General features: G+C 34.7%; 4 protein-coding genes across 5 annotated transcripts in view; 2 read left to right on the top strand and 2 right to left on the bottom strand.

The window, feature by feature from the left end:
- Nucleotides 1-2,420, top strand: part of LOC149730888 (G patch domain-containing protein 3-like) — a 6,019-nt gene extending 3,599 nt beyond the window's left edge. The window contains exons 6-7 of the mRNA XM_089884160.1: nt 693-831; nt 1,225-2,420. Coding sequence (XP_089740286.1) covers nt 693-831; nt 1,225-1,606 — 521 coding nt within the window. The 3' untranslated portion in view covers nt 1,607-2,420. The remainder of the gene's footprint in view (nt 1-692; nt 832-1,224) is intronic.
- Nucleotides 2,321-24,498, bottom strand: LOC149730886 (large proline-rich protein bag6-like). Of its 2 annotated transcripts, none has more exons than XM_089884140.1 (24): nt 24,367-24,498; nt 20,765-20,879; nt 20,166-20,302; nt 19,627-19,686; nt 19,031-19,234; nt 18,695-18,761; nt 16,564-16,687; nt 15,906-16,032; nt 15,360-15,528; nt 14,834-15,006; nt 14,302-14,330; nt 10,662-10,803; nt 10,026-10,175; nt 9,397-9,469; nt 8,608-8,738; nt 7,984-8,056; nt 7,324-7,488; nt 6,782-7,036; nt 6,061-6,233; nt 5,592-5,748; nt 4,734-4,858; nt 3,637-3,798; nt 3,172-3,283; nt 2,321-2,765 (listed from the first exon to the last, which is right to left on the bottom strand). In XM_089884140.1, the coding sequence occupies exons 1-24, from the start codon at nt 24,427-24,429 to the stop codon at nt 2,599-2,601; spliced, it is 3,153 nt and encodes a 1,050-aa protein (XP_089740266.1). In that variant the 5' UTR covers nt 24,430-24,498; the 3' UTR covers nt 2,321-2,598. The 2 variants fall into 2 exon arrangements, with proteins under 2 accessions (XP_089740266.1, XP_089740267.1); XM_089884141.1 differs by having other exon boundaries at nt 5,595-5,748.
- Nucleotides 20,900-24,013, top strand: LOC149730887 (zinc finger MYM-type protein 1-like). The gene is made up of 2 exons (XM_089884151.1): nt 20,900-21,826; nt 21,891-24,013. The coding sequence occupies exons 1-2, from the start codon at nt 21,350-21,352 to the stop codon at nt 23,703-23,705; spliced, it is 2,292 nt and encodes a 763-aa protein (XP_089740277.1). The 5' UTR covers nt 20,900-21,349; the 3' UTR covers nt 23,706-24,013.
- Nucleotides 24,476-26,431, bottom strand: LOC149730885 (uncharacterized). The gene has a single exon (XM_089884171.1). The coding sequence runs from the start codon at nt 25,969-25,971 to the stop codon at nt 24,931-24,933; it is 1,041 nt and encodes a 346-aa protein (XP_089740297.1). The 5' UTR covers nt 25,972-26,431; the 3' UTR covers nt 24,476-24,930.

The following is a 26,431-nucleotide window of genomic DNA, read 5'->3' as shown; positions in this document are numbered from 1 at the left end:
ATGAAAAATATTCATTTTGGGGCTGTGGGAAAGAGGTTACCGTGTTTGCCTCTAACCTAGCTTCTTTTATTGTGGGTGTATGTGTCCTTAGGCAAGACACTTGACGGCAATTACTCTTACTCAGGGGTCACTAATGGATTGTTGAATCTGTCAGGCATATATAAAAAAGAATGAAACATAAATTAACATGTGTGGTAACTCATAAGGGGACACTAGGTGTATGAAACAGAAAAAACTTGTTATAATGAATATCATTTTCCAGTCGCACAAGGATAAAGCAAGTTATTGTAAAGATATGTTGTAATGATGTGTTCGTATGGTGCTTTACTGTTTTATATTTTCATGATCTTTATGTTTTGCGTGAACCGTTGTGTTTTTAAGAGTCGGTCGCATGGTTTTGTTAAGTGACATTCAGTTTCCCCTTGGTTGTGGTATCGCGTGCACTGGCAGATTGGCAATACAAGATATAAAACGTTACATTATAAAAGAATCGAACACAAAGTTACATTCATGGTAACTCCTAAGCAGACTGCGGTGTATGAAACAGAACAGCCGTATTATAACGACTGTTGTTTTCCCATCACACGAGGATAAAGCAAGTTACATTCATTTATATAACGACTGTCGCTTTCCGGCCGCAAGAATCAAGCAAAATACATATATTCATTCATTCATATACATCACGTACACAGATGCTCAGTATTGGAAAGAGGATGAAGGAGATTTTGATGAGGAGACAGCTGATGATTGGGATGTTGATGTGAGTGAATATTATCATGGAGATGGAGATCGGGATGCAAAGCAGATCCAACTTATGAGGAAAGAGAAGAGGTTAGTTGGTGGATGGTTGATAACCTGTGGAATTGTATTTGTTTTTTATGGGTCATTATTGGTGGGGTCTAATCTTGCTAGCTAATTTTAGCTAGTCACCACTTAACTACTGCAGTGTATATTTGACGACTGCAGTGTCATTGCACAGTGGTTAGTGTCTTGCTATTAGACAAGAAGTTACAGGTTCAAGACTCTCCAACCCATTATAGTAAAATATCTGCTGTGTGTATGTCTCCTTTTAACAGCAATTGCTTCAACCCAGTGGTTTCTGATAGCTTGTCTAAATTGTCAGCCATAGACTAAAATAATAAAAAAATGCCCCAAAAATAATCCCCCAACACTCTAACCGTTCTTTTCTGCATCTGTTTGAATAATTATTTAAAAAACGTGCAGGTTAAGAGAAGGCGCAGCATTGAAAAGCGGGTTAAAACTTTCCAAAACAAAAGTTAAAAAGATGGGCAAGTTCGAAGAACACACGCGTGGATTCGGTCGTCATATAATGGAGGGGTTGGGATGGAACGATGATGTTGGGTTGGGTCGTGGGGGTAGACGAGACCCTGTTGAAGCAAATGGTCAAGTTTCAAGAGATGGCTTAGGGTTTAAAGAGCCATATAGACCCGCACATAGATCTGGTGAACCATTAGCTAGTTCCTCCCATTTTTTTCCGCAGTTTCGTAGCAATATTTCGAGGATTCCGAAAAACGTCCGAAAAACAGACGTTTTTCGGGTAGAAATCGAAAACAGGCAGTGCCTGGTATGGATGGTATCATTATAACTACGATATATGATGAACCACTAGATGTTGACCTTGAGCCGGGCCTTTTGCGCTCTGCTCATTCGGGCGCGATGAAAAGACGACACTGCTTGAGCCCAATTGTCCCTGAACCAACACCAGCAACTACTTTGTCCAGTGGTTCAAAACTTGTCAACCCACCCACCAGGTATACTGAAGAATTAAATGAACCACCTCAGGATATTAAAAGGACTAAACAAACACAATCACTCAGTTCACCGATGAACAACATTAATCTTATTAAATTTGTGAAGTCTTCCGACAGATAACGACCTGCGTTATTTATTTATTTATAAACGTTTACTCTGCTAACTTAAACGTTGGACGTTCACAGCATCTTTTTAATAAGTTGCTTGCAGAGCGAAAAAAAATAATAAAAGTACATCAAAAAAATGTGCTCAAAAAGTATTATTGCGAAAAATCCAAGTCTGGTGTACAAATTTGTTTATAATGTCGGACTAATGAATTCAAGCGCCTAAATTACCTCACAAGTCACAGTTCTCTTTCTGGCATCTTACTGTAAACAGCTATTTTTTTTCTCTGCAACCCTTGTTATGTTTTGAGCAAGTTTACAGTCGCATTTTATAAAATCTGTGGGATTGTGAGTAGTTTAGCTGTAGGCCTTCAAAGCAGGGTCCCTCTGAACTACCTCAACATGATTTCTCATTACAATGTTGTGAAACACCAATCACAAAATATCATTTCTCATTTATTGTTCTAACATTGTATTAAAAGACGTCAAAACAACATCAAAAACACAACGCTTAAATTGAAATACACAAATTAGTTATCAAAATTTCAAGACTTATGGTATGAACAATAAAAATTAATCAACCATATTCTAAAAATCAATTCAAGAAGTCACTTTACTATTTACACCAGCACTAATTAAGCATACATGCAGAAAGAACAGGAAATAAAAAAACACACCAACATTTCACACATGGAAGAAACTTCATAAAATGCTGGAAAACTTATTCGGTTTTTCCAACTTTTCTTCTTTTGCTTGCAGGCATACCAGCCAGGTAAGCTTCACTGAATGGTGGTTGTGGTGTGATTGATTTCTGTTTCTCAATATCGCTTGATATTGTATCCACCCACTCTTGTGGAACGCTCAACTTCCAATCCTCACTACCCGAGGCTGTAGGTAAAACAAATATCAATTTAAAAATTAATAATTTTTATCAAATTAGGATAACATGACAGCAGATATTTTACAATTAACCACAAAGTATATACATGGTCATCACACACCTTGTGCCCGCCTAAGATTTAACGTAACATGGGTGTTGTACCAATGAGTATCCAGTGAAAATGCATAAACGATTGAATATCTTAGAAACTCTTAACAATGTCCTAAATTAACCTCTCCACAGTAGTAATAGTGCAATGATCAGCTCATTTTCCAATTAAATTCTAATAAAAATATGACAACTAGCAAAAACCTTTAATAAAGTTTCATGCTTAAACTTTCATCCTTTGAAACTTTTTGGTACGTTGATTTTCAAAAGCCAATGCCTTGAAGCTCCAAACACACAAAACCTCACCTTCGTTCTTCTTGCCATCCTCATCACTTGCAACAACATCATCCATCTCAATCCGAGGACCATCCACCACGTCATCGGATGCCACCATCAATCCTGAGGCCGTGTCATCCATCTGAAAATCAAATCTTTTTTTTAAGAAATACAGAAAAAAAGGTTGTTTTGGATAAGAAACAAAAGTTTTTCTCAAAGGTGTTTTTAAGAAATACAGAAAACAAAAAGTTTAGAAAAAAAACAGAATATTTGGTATATGAAATAAGACACTCCTATCAAAAGAATGTCATTTTCAATCATGTAAGAAAAAAAAGTTCCATTTATTGATTTATTCTAATCGATAAAAGGAAATGCAGAAAAAAAGTTTTTTTATAAAACACAGATAACTAGGTGTACAAAATAAGACACTCTTCCAAAACCCTCACGCAAGTAAAAAAAAGTCCCATTAATTCAAATCTGTTGAAACAAACTCACGTTATCTGCCTGAGTAGTTTGAGGTTTAGGATTCATAACAAATTGATCAATTTGTTCCTGTGTGATCTGGCAGTGTTGTACAGCCATGTTGATCATTGGATCAAGTGGATTGCCTCCTTCAACAGAACCCATCACCAAGCTAAAAAATCCACCACCGGAGCCCTGAAATTTTTTTAAAAAGATCGAAAAAAACAATTTCAAATAATGGATTTTATTTACAAGTATCTATTACTAATAAAAAATGTTTAAAACAAATTAAATAAAAAAATTATTTAGGAATACTGATTAAAAATGATGGAGATTTTTTACAAGGTAATTACCATTAAAAAAAATTAAAACAATTTTTAAAAATTAACATTTATTCAGATATAACTCTTTAAAATATTGGATATTAATTTAAAAGCATAAATTACTAAAAAAAACAAACAGTAAAAACAACCTAAGGTAAACCAAAACCCTGTATGAACTAAACTAAAATGGCGACTTTTGCACACAATGCGTCACTGTTAATTAACTGATGCGCCCTATTCTATTCTTTGTGGGTGAGGTCCTTGTCAAGAACCTGAGATTTAGGCCAGAGTTGGCCCAATACCCCAACAATTTAAGTATTTCTTGTGACTAGTGTCGCTCCGACATCTTCGACACACACGCCAATCAGTGTTAGTATCGCCGTCGAGCATCGAACCGGGTACCCTTTGGTTTCTATGCAAGTGCCTAAACCACTGAGCCACGGCACTGGACCATTGATGCCATTGCATGACCAAAGAAATTTCAGGGCAAGACGAGGTAGTAAGTTTCAGCCATTTAATTTTTAACATAATCTCATGCTCTTCGCTGCTACCATTGTGGGCGTATGTGTCCTTGGTCTAGACACTTAATGATAAATGTTCCAACCCAGTGGTCACTAATGGGTTGTCCAAATTATCAGCCATACACAAAAAATGAAAAAATTCCCCCAAAAATAATCACCCACAAAGTAACATACATGATATAACTCGTAAGCTGGCACGAGGTGTATGAACACCCGTGTTATACCTACTGTTTTCGGCCACCAGGAATAAAGTAAGTTACATTCATTCTCATTCATCTTCACTTACCATAAACTTCAACAGATGATCAACAAGTGCCGGTCGTTTCCCACGCAAAATACTTTCGTTCATTCGAATAAAAATACAAAACATGTTTTCCAGATGCCTCATTAGGTTGTCTTGAAAATTTGATTCTTCAAAAAAATAAAACGTTTTTTTTTAGTTTTAATAGAAACAGATTACTAGATGAGAAAAACTTTTTTTTTTAAATTGATTTGCTGTAGGACTTCAGATATATAAAATAGAATGTGTGACAGAACATTCTTACACATAGTGTCACCTGTCACTAGATCATAAATAGTTTACATGTGAGCATAGAACATTTTTATAAACAGAAAATTTAAATCAAATTATTTCAAACCAATAACGTCTACCTTTTACTTGCCAATTTTAAATTGTCATGATAAAAACATTAACATAATTCAGTTACATTGCAGAGAATTTGCTTAAAACTACAAGGTTTATGTATATATAGTACGGTGGGTGAAAATGGGACACCTTTAGCACATAATATCAAAATATCCTAATTGTGTTTTTAAACGGTTAACAACAGTCTATGGGAGTCGTGAGGATACAGCTGTAGAATTCTTTGAAATTTCGTTGTACACCAACACAAGTGGCGAGAAAATAGAATGAAAAGTTGTCCAATTTTAGCCCACCCTACTATACAAACTTTTAAATAATTAACAAGTGTCTATGGGAGTCGTGCACTTGTTGGGATACGGTTTTATAATTATTTTAATGTTCTTTGTTTACTGCTAAATGGGACAAGAAAATTAAATAAAAAACTGTCTCATTTTGCCTCACAATACTATATATTTTCAATACAGTATACACACCATATATTGCATATACAAACATAACCACTACCTCCATTAAACGTGAGATGAATTATCTTCCTCATGGTGTGTCTATATAATGATAGATTGGATTCCACCACGTCTACATCAGGTGATGCTTGCGCTCCATCAAACAAGGATTTGAAACTGGTACGTAATTCTTCAGACGATCGTTCTGTGCAGGTCTGAAAAATATGTTAGATTTATGAATGGTGGTATAATTTTATACAACACATAGTGGCAGTCACCTTCCATATATTATGTATTTATGCTCACTGTTAAGTTATGACATGGGTGTCGTTTTATACACTGGGCACACATGGTATATTCATACACAATGCAACTGTTAAGCTTGGTGTTTTTTTAACGACACATTACATGCTCACCAACTATGAAACAATATATTTATACACAATGTAAAAGTCCTACAGCGCATGCCAGGAGACCTGAATAGTTCTATTCCACCTCATGCTAACTGCCAAGCACAAAATACTCACCTCAATTTCATCATACGTTGGATTCCTAGTTCTGCCACCGAAATAAGTTTGACAGAGATTTCTTCGTAAGTTTTGTTGCAAACCAGCAAGTGTACGTGAGCTGTTTGTCATGATACCCATCATATCATGCGGGGTGACGTCACTCATAGATTCAACCAGTGGACGAAATATACCTGAGGTGTATAAAAAGGGGTGTATAATAATAATAGGAATAAGGGGTACAAACTTCTTCATTCTTATTTTAAACTATTTCACTTTTTTTAAATGAATAAAAAATGTTTTTCTTTTTTTGCTGTAAAGAACATTTTATATCAAAAAGCAGGTTAAGGAAATTTTTATAAAAAAAATCGAATAAAATCGAATAAAAAAACAATTAATATTTTAAATAAAAAACAGACAAATTGTATGAAAAACTTATCTATTCTTTTTTTAAAAAGTAATTTCATATAAGAAGTATATAATTAAAAAAAATTAATAAACTGTTCAAAAAACACAAATTAAAAATTATTTTTTTTTAGAAAAAAGGGATAAATTGTACGAAAAAACCATACCCATTAATTCTTTTTAAACAAAAATTACTTTTAGAAACTAAATTAAATTTTAGAAAAAATAAAAAATAAAACTAATTAAAAATACACGAATTGAAATGTTTTATATTTAAGAAATTATATATTTAACAATAACAAAAAAAACGGGATAAATTATATGAAAAAAACCTTACCCATCACGCTTTGTCCTCCTATCATTCCAAAACTTGCAAATAGTTGCGAGAAAAGTGACGGCCCACCACTCGGGGGCATTGGTGGGGTGGGTGTTGGTACGGCCCTTGTTTGTGGGCGGGAGGGTCGTGAAGTAGATCTCACAGTTGTAATAGGTTGGGTTGGTGTGGGGCGCGACGTGGTAGTGGGGTGAGAGGGTAAAGGTCGCGACCCAAAATTTCCATTAGAAAGCAACTCATTTGCAATCCGTGGGACTTCTATGCAACAACATGATTTAAAAAAATTGTTTTAAAAACTGACATATATTACTTTTAGTATGTGATGGTAATCACCAATAAATTTTGGGTAATTAAACAAACAAACCAATAATGCTATAATATAACCTTATTTACATTTTTGGGTATAAAGAAAAACATTGTAAAAGATATGGGTACGCAGGTGCTAGCCTAGGCACCAACATAAAAATAGTATAAACAAAAAACATTTCTGTCACATGTGTGACGTAAAAATAATCAAATTTAAAAAAAAATGTGTAACATCAAACCTTCTGTTGGTTGAACTGGTGGTGTTGGTTCATTGGTTGTTTCGGTTTGTGCAGCAGTGGTTACCGTTGGTGTTGGTGTAACATTGCTTGTGGCTGTGGAAGGCATGGTTTGGGAAACACTGGAAGTAGTGAAGTTGGTGGTGAAGTTGGATGGTGGATTCACATCTGGAATATAGGGTTGAGATGGGAAAATACAGGTAGACTGTCTGGTGTTGTTATTACATTATGCATGTTTTAGCATAAATTTACCAAAATAATATTTACCAAAAACGTACTTATGTTTCGGCATAAAAAAACACAGACATTATATTGAACCAATGGTTTTCTGATTTGCAGTAAAGACTTAACCTGAGTTATCGAGTCTAATTGTTAGAAAAAACCTTGTCCACTGTAGGGGTATAATACATGAACAAACTTAAATAAAAGTATTGCGTAATGTGTATAATTTAATTTAAAATAGTTTATTCTTTTACCTATGATACCACACATAATGTAAATATTTTTTAACAGCTCATCTGGTATAAAACGTGGTGTATTTCCGATGTTTTTACCTGCCATCAGGCAAGACTTTATCAGAGAAGGAAATACACTACGTTTTTTATACCAGATGAGCTGTTGAAGGATCATTTACAATTCTTTGGTTTATTTTTTATAACTTACTCTGCATATGTTGATTCACTGCATTCATCATTCCTTGTCCAATTATATCACTGATGTCATTTTGTATTTGGTTCTATGAACAAAGTTGTGTTAGTTACTTATTATAGTGGTTTACAGTGGTTGGTTTAGGTTAGGCTCTTTTTTTATAGTGTATGTGAGAGAGAGAAAAAAGCAAAGAGAAAGAGGGATAAAGAAGTTTTACTGACAATTTTAGGATGTGTGGGAAAAAAACATAGAAATTTTCAGGAAATTGCAAGTGTCACAGGCAGGAGCATATACAAGGGGGGTGGGGTCACGGGGTCCGGACTCCCGACCCCCTTAAATATTGTTTAAAAAATTTTTTTTAAAAAATATTGTTTTTTTTGTTGTAAAATTAGAACCCCTCCTCTTAAAAAATAGTAAAGGAATCATATTATTGTGGTTTATAACCAATTTTGTGCGTTTCCTATTATATGCGTTATTATTTATATTAATTATGAGTATGTTTTTATCATGCACGTTACGTTTTATGCGCGTCCGTTTCCTAAGCAAAAACTTGCGGAACCCCCCTTTTTAAATTCCTTAATACGCCCCTGGCACAAGCAAAAAGTTTGGAAACCCCTGCTTTATATAATATATACTTACCGGACCACCAGGAGGGCCTTGTACAACCACCATACCATGTCCATGACCACCTGGCAACCCTCCACCAGTCTGTTGTTGAACTTGTTGAGCAACAGTTTGGAAAATATTCGACAAAACATCTTGTGGGAGACCTGTGTTGTAAGAATTTTTCATTGGACCAGTGTTTTAATCTGAGCTATATTAAGTACTTGGATAGTTGTGTTTAAACACAAAATAAACTAAAAAAATATAAAACGTATTGTGGGAGACCTGTGTGGTAAGAAATTTTTATTGAACTAATGTATTAGTCTGCCATATTAAGTACTTGCATAGTTGTATTGAAAATTTGAATCACAAAATAAGCTAAAAGTGAATTCTGGCAAATACAGTTCTTATAGAAGAGATAATTTTACTTTAGTCAAACATTTTTTTTTCAAAATGGCTTGACAAAGATTGCTTACCAATAGGTTGGAGCAAATTTCGTTAAGTGTATTACCCAACGACACATATGCTTACATTAGCAATATTGATATCATACCATAGAGATACCATTTTCTGGTCAGAAGGTGTTTTAACGTCTTGACTGTTCTATAACTTAAACTAAACCAAACATGAAGAACTAAATAAATATTTTCCAAAAAAACTGCAAAACATGATTGAATCTCATAATATACAGTCGGAACATTTCAACTAAATGATGAAATGTGATACAGTTAAATTCTTCTATTTAAGTATGAATAAATTTTACGTTCAAGAATTTTTCTACACTATCAGTATTCCACTTAATATAAATAAAAAATACCGAAATACCTGGTATATTAGGTAACTGTCCAGATATTTGCGAAGGGTTAGGAGTTTGCATGTTCATCTGAATCACGTGAACCTATCATAAATATGATAAATGATAATACAACTGCGTTCACATATTTTATCATAAATGCCTTTTAATTGTTTATTTTTAAAAATTTAAAGACAGTGTCATTTTTTTTATTTAATGTTCCATGATTTGTAAAAAAAAACAATATTTAGTATGAAGTAAAATTGACTGGATGTAAAACTTTTCATCATACATTAGATTGTAGTGGTTATCACACAGTGTGTCACAACACCCTGCCGTGTTTATATTATCTTTAAATACCTATTCGATTTATAACTAATTTAAGCCATTGAATACCTATTCTTAAGCCATTGAATACACATTTTGATTTATAGCTAAATTTAAGTTCGTTGCATAATATTTCAATTCATCTGTACACAAGTAAAGTAAATGTTTGGTAAAAAAGCATTGAAAAATTCTATTTGCATTTTATCAACCATATTAAAAGTCCCGCAAACTTTTCAAATAACTTCATATGGAAACAATTAAAGCATATAATTTATATATTGGATAAATAGAAACAAGTAAAAAAATTATTTAAAAAAGTTGACTTCGTTCTTACATCAGCTTGGTGTGTTGATCCACTTGTTTGGTTTGTTGTTGTTGTTGTTGTTGATTGGTTTGTTGTTGTTGATTGATTTGTTGAATTACTCGTAGGTTGAGCATTAGGATCCATCGTTATTTGTATTTGTGGTTGAATGGTCGCGTTTACCTTAACGTTTTGTAAATTATTATTTTATTTCCAACACAAAAATTTAATTTACTTCCAGAGGCTCTTGCTACATATTCCTTAAATAGTAGGGTGGGGGAATATGGGACACCTATGCATTCTATTTTCTTGTCCCATTTGGTATTAAACAAAGAACATTCAAGGAATTATAAAACCATATTCTTACAACTCCCATGGACCGTGATTAATTATTTAAAAAACGATCAGGATATTTAGATAATATGTGTTAAAGGTGTCCCATCTTACCCCACAGAACTATGTTTTTTGCATTACATAAAAACACTTTTTTAATATTGAGTTATTAATACACAGTACTGGGGTACTAATACCACATACAATGTTTCATTGTTTCTTATAAACAATTTTGCCATACTGATTTTAAAATTGTTTGAAAAGGTAATTTTAAAATAAAAAAGGGTAACTTTTTGAAAAAGGTTATTTTTTTAAACAACTTATTTATAGCATTACCTGCACTGTATACTGGGGTGGTGTGATGGTGAATTGAGTGGTTTGTCCACTACCAGTCTGGTGGATGGTTACTGGTGGGTTGTTGGTTGGTTGGGTTGGTTGTGCTGGTGGGGTGGGTTGGGGGTTCATTGGGGGGTTGGTACTGTGGAGATATAATATGGAAATATTATTAAGCGCGGTAGAAAAATAATTATAATGTGTTTAACCAGTAGTTCTTAATCTTTTTCTGAAAAAATTACTTTCTTTGTATGTGAGTAAGGTCCAACAACGTGGCATGCCATATTAAGATAAGCTACCTAGATATCCCAACTTTACTAATATTAAGCACTGTAGAACAATTTCATAATTAATCAGTACGTCAAAATCTTTTTTGCAAAAAAATCACTTTTATTGTATGTGGGTGAGGTTCTACAGCTTAGCATGCCATAAGACCGAGATTTAGGCCAGAGATTGCATATTATCCCAACTCCCAGAAGCAAAACTCCAGCTACTTTAGACTGAGCCAGAGTCGTAAAAAAATCAAAATAAAAAAGAGTCAGAGTTGGGTTTAAATATGCCTTTCATACATGCCCAGTAAATTTTGCTAAATTTCCTGAATCTAATGGGATTTAAACCTGGGGAGATTTCCATTCTATTGTTCAATTCCTTTAGGGAATTGTGATGTAACTTATCTCATTGTTACGCTGGCAATGGGAGTAGAATGGCCATTATGACCTCATTAATCTCTGTCTGTCATTAAAAGACTGTACTGTTTTGAAAAAAAGGAACAGGATTGTGAAGTAGAAGTTTTGAGCAGAAGTTATTTTCTGCAAAATAACAAGCGAGTTGACATTTTAAAGTTATACGAAACCAATAAATTAGTAGAAAGGAAAGCCAATGGCTGGGAATGTGAAGTTTGGAAAAGCTTTGTACTATTGATTAAAAAAGAATACAATTCATACTTAGGATTGGCTCTATGTAAATTATGCAATAGTGTTATAAAACACGACAGAAAAAGTGGAACTACCAAACTAAAACAGCACGTGTTAAGCTGTATTGAGATAAAGGTTGGCCAATAGGCTTGATCAAGTTAAGATGACATCTTTTGCTAATACTTTAAATAAAGTTCCTGCTGTATTTAAAAAGAAGATTGAGGAAGCTGCTTTGAAATTTGTATCGGTTGACATGCACCCTTTTAGTGCAATTGAAGGAAAAGGATTGCAAAGTCTCATTACTTCTTGCATGGAACTTACAGCAAAACATGGTATATTTAGCAGTGAAGACATATTACCTTCCGGTGACACTTTAAAGCGTCATGCTGATGCAAAAGCCAAAACAATTAAAAAAGTAACAGTAGAACAAATGAAAGAGGCAATCAAAGAGTACGGAAATATATCAGTCACTACTGATATGTGGACCGACATGAAGAGTTGTCAATTTCTGTCACTAACAGCACATTTTATGCTTAATGGGCGTTTAACGTCGCAAGTGTTGACAGTTTCTGAAGTTACCGATGGTAAAACAAGTCCCGAAAACATAAGAAAGGCTGTTGAATCGATCTTCACAAAGTTGGGATTTTCCATACAAGAGTTTGCAAGCCACGTATATTTTGTGACGAGTAATGAAGCAAATATAAAAAATGCTCTTACGCCTTTTTGCAGAATACCCTGTAGTTGCCACATGCTGGCAACAGTAGCGCAACATACACTGCAACTACAATCCTCCAGCCAAATTTCAGATTTCCCACCTAATGAACCCTTTGGAGGATTGATAAAAACCACAGTAGTAGCAGTTAAAAAGCTAGGGGCTTATTTCAAGAAATCTGGTTTAAATCTGAAATTAAACACAAGTATCCAGCAAAGCAATGAAACTGGATGGAATTCAATATACACCATGCTGGAATCTGTGTTAAACAATAAATCAGACATCATATCAATATTAATTAGTGATGGTCTTGAAGAAAGATTTGATGGAATAGATTGGCGTGTTGTGGAAACACTTGTACATTTCTTAAAGCCATTTTTAGAGATATATCAGACTCTTGAAATTGGCAAGTATCCGACCATTCAGTCAGTCTTCTTATGTTATAGCACTTTAGAAAGAAATTTTATAACTTCACCAACTGATACAGGCATTATAAAATGTTTAAAGAACAGAGGACGAATTTGTTTAAAAGAAAAATTTGAAATCACAGATATACATTACGTGGGATTTTTCCTTAATCCCAAATTCAAATACCTAATTCCTTTCACAACAGAAGAGAAAAAAAGGATCCAAAAATTAGTAAAAGACTTGGTTACTCATTTTCTTCATGGTCAAAATGAACCAACACGGAGTCATGTGGATTATGCACATGATCAGCCTGCTATAAAAAAGAAGAGAAATTGTGTAGAAGATAACTTTCTGGATTGGCAAGAAAAGCAACCTGCTGCACATACGCATGATGAAGTGGAATTGTACATAAGAACAACATTTGATGATTCCTATATTGAACGTTTCAAAACTGATGAGCGATTTAACATTTTGCAGTTCTGGAATAGCAAAACTGTGAGGACGGAATTTCCAAATCTAAGCAGAGTGGCTCTTGGTGTTCTAAGCATACCAGCATCAAGTGTGGATGGTGAAAGAGCTTTTAGTTTTTGTGGGAATAGGTCTAGATTATCAGATTCTACACTAGATTCACTCATTGTTTTAAACAGCGCCGAAAACAATTGTATTCAAGTTTTGTAACTGTTATTTTTTAAATGCCACACTTTTATTTGTAATGTACATTTCTTTAATTGGCAAAAGGTTTCACTTCAACATAAATTCTGCAAGGTTTAGCACTGATTTACTTGTTAAAGTTTACTGTTGAGACTTGTGTTTTTACAGGTTAAGTTTATCTTTTGTAAAATAAATCTGTATTTATGCACATAATGTACCAGACTTGTGTTTTCAATAAATGGGTTTGTATTAAATATACAATAAGTTTACTGTTGTTACTTGCGTTTTGCAAGTTAAGTTTATGTACATAATATACCAGACTGTTTTCATAACATAGTTCTGCATTTAATATACAAACATTGTTTTTTTGGAGTCAGATTCTCTGCTACAACCCATTAGTGATCGTAAAACTCAATAACAAATATCATAAATTCTTATTATCTACAATCTAAATACAATTAAACGGTTTTAATGCCACAGTCACAAATTGAACCAAAAAACATATAAGATATGACTTTCATTTTAGGTTAAACTTGTTAAAATGAAAAGATATTGTAATACATAAACTCAATAATCTTTTTGTTTTAAAATAATTAGGTTTAGTATTTTTTTTCAAATACCTATATCTTTGACAAATTAATTGAATATATAAATGTAACTTGCTTTATCCTCGGGTGGCCGGGAAAGGACAGTTGTTATAACACGGGTGTTCATACACCTCGTGTGAGCTTTATGCACCTCGTGTCAGAATATGTTGTTTATTTTTATGTACGGCTGATAATTTGGACAACCCATTAATAACCACTGGGTTGGACCAAGTGCTATTAAGCCCAAAGACACATTCGCCCACAATGGTAGCAGCGTCGTGCTCTAAACCCATTACTCTTGGCAGACACACTAAGCACTTTTCTGCGGCACCATTTAAAATATATAAAAAATAGCAAAGTTTAAAACTTACAGGATTTGAAACTGTGGCATATTTCCTCTCTGTGGAAAATAGAAATGTTAGATTTGTTTGAAAATCGAATAGAATTGAAAAGTTAGAAGTAATATTGTTTAATAACTGTAGATTTTAAATTATGAATGCTACATACCATTTGTATAAGAAGTAAACAGCAGCAGTATATTGACAATATTTTATATTGCAATAAATGATATCAAGCAGTAAGTACAAAATATTTAATCATGCAGCATTATATTCTATATGAGTAAGCTGCTAAAGTATGTTGGGGATCTAGGATTTAGGCTAAAGTTGGTTTATTAACCAATATCATAGCTTCCCAAACTGGGGGTCACAACCCCGTGTGGGGACTGGAGTCTCACAACGAACTTCAGTGGTTACCCAGAGTATAACAATTTTAAACAAAGCACTGTGGGCTATATATTATACTAACAACCCTCAAGAGTTGCAAAAAATTTTAGAATTTTTTTTTTAATATTAAAATAGGTTGCAAGCAAAAAATTTTGGAAGCCTTAAACAGACAACATACCGGTCCAGCTGTTGGGTTAAATGGCATTGGTGGAAATGGGGGTAGTGGGGCATGCATGGGGTGGGGTAGATTGGGGAATCTCCCATGTACAACTGTCGAAGATCGTGGCATAAATCGGGGGGTGTTGTTCATTGGACGGGGGACCTCTGTTCCCATCCTTGGTCGAGCACTTGCTGTATAATGATTGTAAGATATAAACATCTGACAGGATAAATGAAGGATAAACTTGCAACTGTCTATCTATAGGATTACCATCCATGCAGCTCTGCATACTCACTTAAAACTGCATTGACAACCACTTGCCATCCTTTTCTATAATATATTGGCAATATTGCCAATGGTATAAACTTAACAACAGGGTAAAAGGCTGTTTTTTATTTAAACCTGGCTAAAAAAGTAAATGATGTCACATTGTTCCCTGTATCAAATGTTGGGTAAAGGCCCCTAATCATACAAGGTATTAGCCTTAACATATATGGGACTGAAATTTAAGGGTTAGTCCTGTAAATAAATAAATGTAACTTACTATTAGTTGTCCGTATCACGGCAGGTTGAGCACGTACCAACATAACGCGGGGTGGTGTGTTACCAAGTGGTATGGCAACTTGTGACAATGCTTGTTGAACATGAGACAACATTTGTTGCGCTTGTAATGTCAAGGTTATGAGTCTGGCTGTGCTACGGAACTCTGCACTCTGTTAAAAGTTAAATCAATTAAAACTTATATAGTAGGGTAGGGGAAGATGAAATATCTTTTCCTTCGATTTTCTCCTCCCATTTGGTAGTAAACAAAAAACAATATTAATTGGTAGTAAACAAAAAAAAGAATTACAAAACTGTAACCTCACAACTCCGATAGACCGCTGTTAATTGTTTAAAACAATCAGGATATTTACATATTATTGAAAGATTGGTGAAAGAATATTTACATTATGCTTGGTAGCAGAAGCAACAGAATATTATTAAATCTGTTTGTAGTTTCAAGAAACGTGGAAATATCTTACAGGATTAAATCAATGTCTTATAAATCACATTTCTCTTAAAAACTAATTTTCAAAATGAAAAAGCTCACATTTGTGCTTTCAAAGGCAGTATCTTCATGAAAGAAAGTTGTTATGCTTGTTTGGAATGGTTCCAATCTACGTTGTGCCGACAACATTCGGGTGAATGTTGCTCCAAGTTCTTGTAAAGAAGGGTGGCTGGAGAAAGACAATATTATCTAAAGCAGGAACAAGCATCTTTTATTACAAGAGGGGCGGGTATAAATTACTGGGTGAACGAACCTGCAGGCTGTATGTTTATTAAACATAGGCTTGCATGGAGCAATAATGTTTTTTTTGTCTTTGATCTTATGATATTAAAAAAAGGGTTTTCTGCCTGCAGAAATATGGAATTTGGACGCATTAATTTTTAGAAAAAACTGTTATATAAATTTATTGTTACATTAGGTGAAAAATATGCTGTTGGTTTCCCGGGCAGCAGGTTGCAAACCCGCAATCTAATAAGACGATTTACAGCAAAAATATCCAAATGAAACAATATTATATGATGTTAATTGTTTATGGTTGAAAAGCTAACAAAGTTATATTAAACTGAAACATTATTATATGATATTGAAAATAAACTACCAAGGTCATAGCTATACACAAACTACAGACATTAAGGTAGTTCATTGTAATTATGCATATATATACATATATACATATATGTAATCAATATGTTTCAATTACTTTGGACAGCTTGTACGTGGAGCGTTGTTTGATTCAGTGTTTCCAGGTTGAGCAGTTGGTTGTGCTTCCTCTGTATCACCACTCGCATCAGGGTCAACACTGCTCTCACTGTTGCTAACTGGAGCTGTTGGAAAATACAAAGAATTAAATTGCATAACTGATTAAGGCTCGGCGCTCGGCCCAGTTTTCAGCTGAGCATCAAAAAAGGAGACGCTTAGTTAACACTGCTCTTTAGAGTGGTGATAATATGGTTATTGTTCCAACTTCATAATCAACTTTAATATATTAAATCCAAAATAAAACATTGATGATAAAAGTGACTACAAAAACAATATTTACGTGTTGATAATGTTATTTTACTATTTTTGCACAATTCAGTAAGCATGTATTCTTTTATCAACACAGTAACCAAGTCACAAATTAGGTATGGATAAATTTGGTAATACTTTCAAACAATATTCCAAACGGGTTTATAAGTTAATGCATTGGCGTAGAGTTTTGCAATTGCGTGGGAGTGCGGCAAACACAATTTAATTTGGATGTATCTTAACGCAATAGTTAGACCTTCTACGCGACAGGAACACTTATCGCAATGTAACGTGGTTTAATTTGCAAGTGTAATACCGCTCGATATTATAGAAGCCTGGACTTTATTTACTTGGTCGGCTGCGTAACAAATCGTATAATGTTAACGTAAGTCACCTATTCGTGCAGTTCTGACCTATAACAAACAGCTTTATTTTATCATAAATCCCGCGTTTATACAAGCCAAGAGAATCGCAATTGTGACTTACATAACTAGATATTTCGCAATAATAGGAATCGTGACGAATGCGTATTACGTGAGAAATATACACCAGTATTTCGACACGTGTCTGTACGGGAATGACTTGCAAACCAGACATTCTTAAACCGCCACTAAATTCCCGGTAATTTTAAGAGGAAGTTGGTTGACGGTAGAAAAGAAAGTGTTGGTTGCCTCGGTTGCCATAAACTGCCGTCGGTGTCTCGGTGATCGCCGATAAGTTTTATAGTTTTTTAAACTAGCTTTGGTTAAAAATTTGTATGCTGACCGAATACAGTTAAGAAGTATGGTACATGAAACTGCGCCGTATTTGTATCAGGAAAGCTGTTTTTGCATGAGCAAAAAAACGTTTTACCCGCAAATGTTTATCTGACAGTTTGCGTGTGTTGCAAGTTGAAATCGTCGCGGTAATCTGGCTTTAATCGGGAAAACGAAACTAGATTGAACTTTTTTAATTATCAAGACCGCACGGGGAATCGTTGGCTTATAGCCAAAAAAAAAACACTGTCGGTGGGGCAACAGAAGAAAATTCGTTAAAATATAAGTAAAAAACTAAAACACCACTGTGAGAATTTAGTATTTTTAACACGATTTTAACATTCGTAAAAAACATTGGCGTAAGCAGAACGCATGCGTCTACGATTTAGGAAACTGCCAGATAAATTTAAATACGAATCAGTATCGGCCGTATCTTTGTTTTTTTTTACATGCCTGACGCACATCCGCAACTCGCAATCAAGTAAATTAAACATTGTTATTCTAAATACTCCCATATGCCATACATATTACACGATTGTCTTATCTAGCACAAGTAATAATGATAGTTGATCCACGATTCCTTTGTTTCTAATTGGTCAATCAGGGAGGTGTAAAATGGGCGTGATTTGCGGCATATTTACAAACAATACGGTGCTATGTTGTAATAATCGTGTTTGCGCAAATATAAGTCAAATTTTTACACATTTCTTTACGAATTAATGTTATCGTCGAAACATTATACACGCGTGCAGTAGTCGTGCATTAAACAAGAATAGCCAATTCCTAAATTGGCAGGAGTGTGTCGCACTCCCGCACGCCTGTACTCTTAGCCAGTGAGTTAATGCTTTTACATTTAAATTCTCAGATATAAGAACAGTGTAAAAAAACTAAGTAAATAAAAAACTGTATTTAAAGTATAATTTTTATGACAAATGTCTTTATCAAAAGTGCGTACATAAGTTAACATGCATTTTTAATGGCAAGAAAGCCTTAGCGGAATTAGATGTAGGGTATTTATATAAATGTAAGACTTAACAGTTTACAAGACCAATATGGTTATTATAGAACCTGCATAAACACCATCCTGGTTGGTTGGTACTTCTGGTTCACTGCTGGTTGGTGCAGTGTTGTTTTGCTGTATAATAAATGTTACTATTAATACACAGTAACTGTATTTTTTTATTTTGATGCCTCTTATTTGTACTGTTTCTAGACATTTAAATTTATTTAAAAAAATTTAGCTACAGAATGCATGTTTAAAATTTTTTTTAAACTTATACAAAATTGTTTGAAATTTATATAAAAAAATTTGAATCTAAATATAAATAATTAAACATTTGAAATTGATATACATATGAATAGCTAGAACCACGTAAAGATTACAATACGTTTATATTATATCACCTCAAGTTGATCTAGAATGTCAAACATTTGATCCAAGGTTCGATTCGCTGAACTTAACTGACGTCTCGGGGCACTTATCATTCGTCGGGGTTGTGGGGGATTCCCCTGGTGAGGTGGGTGATGTGGGTTATTCTGATGGGGGCTCTGGGTTACGTTGATATGAAGGTTCATGGATGGTTCGTTGGGATTGTCTGGGTTTGAACTCTGTGGGAAAAAATAAGTCTTACTCAAACTACAGTGGTGTATTTTTTATAGCCATGTTTCCGTCTTTATTTAATAGTTTGTACTTTAGACTTATTCATATTGTACATAGCTGTGGATCCAATATTTTCATGACCAAAATTTATAATGGTCTTTGTCTCTTTGAAATTTTCTTTATATTTTTTAAGGCTGAAATGTTTTAGAAGTATCGTCATATTAGCATTATGTTCTTTTATTTTAAACCTAAATTGTATAACTGAAAACACGGCTATATTAAGTCTTTTAAGACATTTTTAAATTTCAAGTACAGAATGTGTCACATTTAAAATGTACTAGAATATTACTTAGAAAAGTACATTTTACAACAATCCAGGGTTTAAGAAAAATGGACTTACGAATACAGCATTTCCAATCATTTGTCCAATGTTGCCAACTGTGTTTTGAAACATCTGGCTCTAAAACAAATATATACAAATATTTATTACATAGGGTATTTCGCGGTTTGTGATTTCTTAATACTTTACTACCTTAGAATAAACCAGTGGCGCAACCAACGCGTTTAAAAGGGAACTGTATGTGTTGTAAGATATTTGCATTCAGCCAACATTGCCACCTGGTTGAACCCAGGAATGATATTTTCGCTATTAAAATGTCAATAGGTGTTTCATATTCCTAACCTTTGTGACAACTTTTTACTTCATGTTACACATCTACTGAGAGGAGAATTGTTTTCTTTTTCTATTTTTTATGGCTTACTATTTGTACAATCATTATTGGCTATTAAACACTGGGTTAAAGCAAGGACTGTTAAGTGTCTTGCCCAACCACACAGATGTTCACAATGATACCAGATTGGCAGCACCAAGCATTGAACTCAGTATCACTAAGCCCCAGTTTGGACTAAACCTAATAACCTATGCATAGTTAAACTTACAATTTGTGCAGGGCCAGGAAATATATTGGCTTGTGTTGTAGTTGGTGGTGGGTTGGTGGATTCAGTTGACATTGAAGCAACTGTTGTTGTGCTTACTGGCAATCTTTGCACCAGGTGAAGAGTTTTTTCATGATGTTCTGGTGAAAACAATAAAACAATGTAAACTCAATCACTTTTATAAAAACAATTTCAGACCGCATATATGTATATATATATATATATATACCTTTTTCCACAAATGCAGCAGATACACAGCTGTTAGTTTTACTGATTAAATAGTAAATACAGAACATAAAGCTTATAGCTATGATATATATAGTTATACTTGTACTTATCTCTTTTAATATTAATAGCAAAAATCAAACAAATTAAAACAATGACGAAAAAGCAGAAAGCGACATTCATTAAACATTAGGGATAAAAGTAAAAGCATGGCTAGTAAAAAAGTACTGAATCCAAAAAGTTAAACATATTATATAAATCCAAAACGATAACACTGCTGTTTGCTAATTACGCTGCTGTTGTATTTCATGTACCGTTGAGCTTAAAGTCACAGCGAAAAGAAAAAAAGGTGGCTGTTAAACCGGAAAAAAACTAACCTTGTGTTAATTTAAAGTCATCTTGTAAAACTCTTCCTTGGAGGATCAATCTTTGTTGATCCGGAGAAATTCCAAATGAAGATGAAATCCAATCTTTGAATTCCTTTATTGTTATCTAGAATAAATTTCGTATTTGTATATTTTCATACGCGTCGATTTCCGGGGTGGCAGGGGTGGCATGCCACCCCAGTTTGAATGCCTAGGATGGCAGAAAACCTAACGCTGTATTGGCGTCGTCGCATTTACGCGATTAATTTCGTTCGAAGTAAACGTTCGTTACGATCAAAAACGTCTCACCGTATGGTTTTGCAACATTAAAAATGGCATTATGACGAAATACAGCCTATTGTTTCGTTGGATTTGGACTTTGAACCTTAACTGGCATGCGCCATACGCATGCTTTCATAAAGTATATTAAACACGCAACAATGGGGCTTTGTTTATAATAAAAGTATATTAAACACGCAACAATGGTGCTTTGTTTATAATAAAAGTATATATGAAAACTATACTACAATAAAATATTTATCTGTAATAAACTGATTTATCGCGAACTATTGATAACCGCGTTCGTGAAAACTAACTATGAGTCAGCCGAGTATGGAAGCTTTTTTCTCTCCGGCGAAAAAAAGAAAATGTAGTGAAGGTAGTGTAAGTCAAGTAAGTGCAACTGAGTTGGCTTCGTCGGCACCGGTGCCTCTATCGCACGTGACGGAGATCACTAGCCAGCATCGATGTGCCTCAAAACCGTCCGACTTGTGCTTGCCCGAAAAACAAGTATTACCTCAACTCATGCCAAAAGATGGGTCTGGAAGAAGTGCGCAACGTCATTGGTTTGAGGAATTCTCGTTTTTACATCTTAATGAAGACCAAAGCTGTTGTTGTTCTACGTGTGTTTGGGCTATTGCCAGCAACCGTCTGGACCCGAGAAGCATTGAGGCATTGGCATCGAGTCCATGGGTGTTGACGTCAAACGGTTGGCGTGATTTTAAAAAGGGCAGGCAGTGTATCCTGAAGCACACAAATTCAAAAGCCCACATAAATGCATCCTCCTCGCTTAAGGTAAAACTTTTGGTCGATTTTCTTCTTCATTCCAATCACTGAATATTGTTATTTTTATTTATAGATTGTCATTGAAGAATCGTCTACGGCTGCGTTAGTGAATACGAATTTAGATGAAAAGTATAAAAATAATCGTCTCGCACTTACAGCAATATTCGACGCTGTCCGACATCAAGGGGTAACGGGTCAGGCATTACGTGGTCATGGGGATGAGAAAGAAACCGGCAATCTCTGGTCACTTTTGTATTTGCTTGGGAAATATAATTCAACCATTCAAGATTATTTTCTTAAATGCTCCACGACAAAATTTATGTCTCCAGATGTCCAAAACGAAATCGTATCAATGCTTGGCCACGCTGTGTTACGTCAGTTGCTCAAAACAATCAAAATAGAATCGAAGTCGCTTTGTTCAAGTGTACTGTACTCCGTTATCATCGATGAAACGTCTGATATTTCTCGGTCCAACCAAGTTAGTTTTTGCATCAGGTACTGTGATAAAGATCTACAAAGCAACGAGGTTTTTACTGGCTTCTATGAATCAAGCAACTGTGACGGTGCTACTCTATTTCAGCTGGTAAAGGACGTCCTAATACGTTATGGTTTAAAAATGTCACAAATTCGTGGGCAAGGATACGATGGTGGTTCGAATATGGCGGGAAAAGTTAAAGGGCTACAGAACCGAATATCTAGCGTGAATTCTAAAGCATTATATATGCATTGCACGGGCCACCAATTAAATCTCGTATGCCAAGATGCCTGCGAAAGAGACCTGATCGTAAAACGGTCAATGTCTTCTTTAAATTGCATTGTACATTTTATTAAAGATTCACCCAAACGACTTAACAAATTTAATAACATAATTGCTGGCTCGTCAAATGTTGGTTCTCCTACAATTCGGCCAATTTGTCCTACACGTTGGGTATTAAGATTGAGTAGTCTTCAGGCAGCACTAACAAACTACAAAAGCATATTGGAATTTCTCCATGAAACTAGCGAGGACACCACTCAAAAAAGCAGCATTCGTTCAAATGCACTGTCTTACCTGGAATACATGGAGAAATATAGTACGTATTTCTCTTGGCGGCTTTTGGAGCGATTATTTAGCACCATAAAATCAACCCATGTATTGTGCCAGGGACGGAAAGTGCTCAGTGGAGACATGCAAGATGCAATGTCAATATTGGCAGGGAATCTTGACGCCGATGCATCGTCCGCTGTAAACGCTAAAGCATTTTTTAAAGAAACGGCCGCATCTGCAATAGAACTGCAGATTGATTTGCCTGCCCTGCCTCGAAGACCGAGAAGACAATCGCACGTAACCGAAACAGAAATCGAAGAGTATTTTGCCCATATGTTCAAAAATGTTTTACAATCTGCTGCCCAGGCTATATCTGCAAGATATGATTCGGAGTCGCTCGGCCTGGCAGATTTATTGCGACGCCTGTTAGAAGACTCTTCTTTGAATGAATTCAATATACAAAAAATTTCAAATTTTTATGGTGATTGGGACACTGAAGATATAAAGAGAGAGCGAGTTCAGTGGTTTGCACGATGTCGCCGTGACAATCTAAACATCTCAATTAAGGAGCTTCGCAACCAATTCCTGAAAGCTCCTATTACGAAAAATATTATGCCGAATATGCACACTGCTTTAACCACTTACATTGTGCTTCCAACAACATCATGTGAGGCGGAGCGTTCATTCAGCGTCCTGCGCCGTATCAAAACTTATTTGCGCTCGACGCAGAGCCAGCAGAGGCTGAACAACCTTGCAATTTTAAATATTCATTCCAAAACTGCTAAAGCAATGGACATAAACAGCATTGTTGATGAATTCATTAGTAAAACGCAAACTCGACGAAACCGGTTTGGTTCTTAAATTATTTATTTGACTGTAGTTCTTTGTGTTTGTATTATTTTTTCGTTCTGTTTTTATCATTTTTTGTTAATAAACTGTTTCTTTGAAACGTTACCTAAGGACTTGCATTCGTTCCATCGCGCTAGACAAAATCGAACAAAAACGGGGCTTTCCAGCACGATACTCGTTGGAAGCACGTGCGCGCGCACACACGCGAAGGGCGAATGTTTTCTCTTTGTTGACAACGCGTTTTTCGCAGCGGTTGTAAAATGTCTTGCCACCCCAAAAAATATGAATTTCTTTAAAAAATCGACGCCTATGTATATTTTACCACAGCAGAGCTCAAAGCTTTCCCTAAAATGACTACAGATTTATCAAGTCATCTTAACGAGCACCAACCCCAGCATGTTCTGGTTATTTCACATTTTGCCATGTGATAAATCCACTTATAGGCTGCAATGATTACTTTGTTTGTCTTTTTTTAGTCAGAATTAGGTCAGTCACACATAAAAAATAAATAACCCACAAAGTAACATATATATTATATACATAGTAATTTGTATGCATGGTAGAAGGTGTATGAAACTTTCAGGTTAAAATCATAGCCTTTACATACACTAAACACATATATGTAAATGCTATGGTCGAACCAATAAGGTTTTTAAAACAAGAAGCACTCAACTGATTCAGGTACAGAGAATGTCTTTAATTGAGAATTCATCGTTTTCACTTTGATATCCAACATTTTTCTATTTTTCAATTTGAATTTAAAATAATAATCAAACTTCAGCTCTAAACGAAAAGAAAAAATAAATGTAAAACGAAGCCTATACCAAATGAATGCAAAATTTAGTCAAATTGTGTAGTTATTGATGTTCCAAACGACTCACTAATTATCAATAACATATAAAAAATGGTTAGTGAACAGTGGTATTTGGTAACTTATCAATATCTTTAAAATTACAGGAAAACATTACAGAAGCACCAAGTGTGGCTGTGGCATAACCTTAAAAAATGAGAATCCATCAAGAATGTATAGGTTACTAATGACACTAGATATATCATTTATCAAACGTTATAAAATGCAGGGAAGGCAGGGATAGTTAGATGAAAATTCCCATAAAACAAATTCAACTTATTGCCTATTGGTTGTATCTTATTGTTAATTGATTAATGCAGAGCAGACAATTTCAGGTTAGGTCTCCATACGCTGTAATCCCAAGTCTGGCGCCTATGATATAATGAATCATAAATTGGGTGGAACAGGTACTATAGCATTCTTATTTATTCCCAGTGGATTAAAAATGTTAGCAGTTTGTTGAATACATTTAACATTATCTTCTTCATCAGCCTCTGCTTCTTGGTCTGCCTCGCGTGTAATAAATAAAAATGATTTTCGAAGTAATTGCCGCAAATCACTGTCGTTTAAAATTTTAATTTGTTCAGACAACGACTGAATACAGTCTTCCACTAAAAGCGAATTTACAGGGGAAAGTTGGGGCAGTGGTTTGCCTAATATTGCACATGATAGGTATTTGTATACTTCGTTAAAATCTGGCTTGGGAAATTCTATGTTTGGATCTGTAGTTGATTTCGTTTTAGACTTCCTTTGTTTTGTAGGTTTTAAGTTACCAACATTAGGAATCGGTTCTTCAATTGCTACTAAAAGTGCTGAGGCAATTTGTTGTTCAAGATGTTCATTCTCAGGACTAATGGCTTCAATTAAGTCTTTCCAAATATCAAGAGGATTTGCACTCAAAACCTTCTCTTGACGTATTATGCGCTCATAATAGTACACCAAGTCCAGAATACCAGCTTCATCTCTGCCATCCATTTTTTCAAGAATTTGTTTCATCAAATGCTCAGGAATGTCTTTGGAGGCAAAGCAATCATCGCTTTTAAATACTTCCTTAAAAACCTCCAAAGCTTTTTTCTTTTCACTTACTTTCCATCCACAGTAACTTGTAGATCTTTTTTTATTTGGATCATTGGATTTTCTGATTTTCCCTTTTTTAAAAGGAGTCATTTTGACACCTTTTCCCGACTTTTGTGTGATTTTGCCTTTTATACCCCTGTTTAATTGCATGGTGGGTGACTTGTTATTTAAAGTACTTTGGGTTGAAGTGCTAGCTTTTAATTTGTCGTTGGAAGTACTTTGGGATGATGTACTAGCTTTTGATTTGTCATTGGAAGTACTTTGGGATAAGTTACCAGATTCTGACTTGTCATTGGAAGTACTTTGGGATGAAGTACCAACTTCAGCTTGAACTTTGTGTGGTGACTTCATGACTTGGAAAATACGAAGATGCACAAAAGTAACTGGGCATGTAAGAACCAAAAACTCACTTTCCAGTTTCCAATAAAGCTTACATTCAGTAAATTCTTAACCTATCTAATGTAATCCATACAGCAGTACAGCACATCTGATAAAATTTAAAATTAACAGATAAAACTTACACCAGGACATACATTATACTGCTACATTTTTTAAATAGTAAAATACAACGTATGTATGTAACAACCAAGCTGTTAAAATTGTACATAGCTTTATTCGAAACAAGTTACACAATCGTAACAGAACTTTTACAGCACTGACAATCTCTTTAAATTGGAGTGTACGTGACCAATTAAAATGAACTTTATGTCACCATAGCGCAATAAACAAAGGCATTGCAACACATTCGTCACCTGGTTCCTCATTTCGAGATCACACGAGAACATTCCAGATTCCACGCAACTAGTGAATC

The sequence above is a fragment of the Ciona robusta genome, chromosome 9 (genome assembly GCF_009617815.1).
Source record: "Ciona robusta chromosome 9, ASM961781v2".
NCBI lineage: Eukaryota > Metazoa > Chordata > Ascidiacea > Phlebobranchia > Cionidae > Ciona > Ciona robusta.
Note: the sequence above shows the minus strand (reverse complement) of the source record. Positions and strands in the feature narration are given on the sequence as shown.

Excerpts from the sequence above, each read along its gene's own strand:
- LOC149730887 (XM_089884151.1), top strand. The coding sequence starts at position 21,350 with ATGAGTCAGCCGAGTATGGAAGCTTTTTTCTCTCCGGCGAAAAAAAGA. Across the intron at positions 21,827-21,890 it reads ATGCATCCTCCTCGCTTAAG|ATTGTCATTGAAGAATCGTC; the intron begins GTAAAACTTTTG and ends TTTTATTTATAG.
- LOC149730885 (XM_089884171.1), bottom strand. The coding sequence starts at position 25,971 with ATGAAGTCACCACACAAAGTTCAAGCTGAAGTTGGTACTTCATCCCAA.
- LOC149730886 (XM_089884140.1), bottom strand. The coding sequence starts at position 24,429 with ATGTTGGATATCAAAGTGAAAACGATGAATTCTCAATTAAAGACATTC. Across the intron at positions 19,687-20,165 it reads TTCCTGGCCCTGCACAAATT|AGCCAGATGTTTCAAAACAC; the intron begins GTAAGTTTAACT and ends TATTTGTTTTAG. Across the intron at positions 3,799-4,733 it reads ATCATCTGTTGAAGTTTATG|GGCTCCGGTGGTGGATTTTT; the intron begins GTAAGTGAAGAT and ends AAAAAATTTCAG.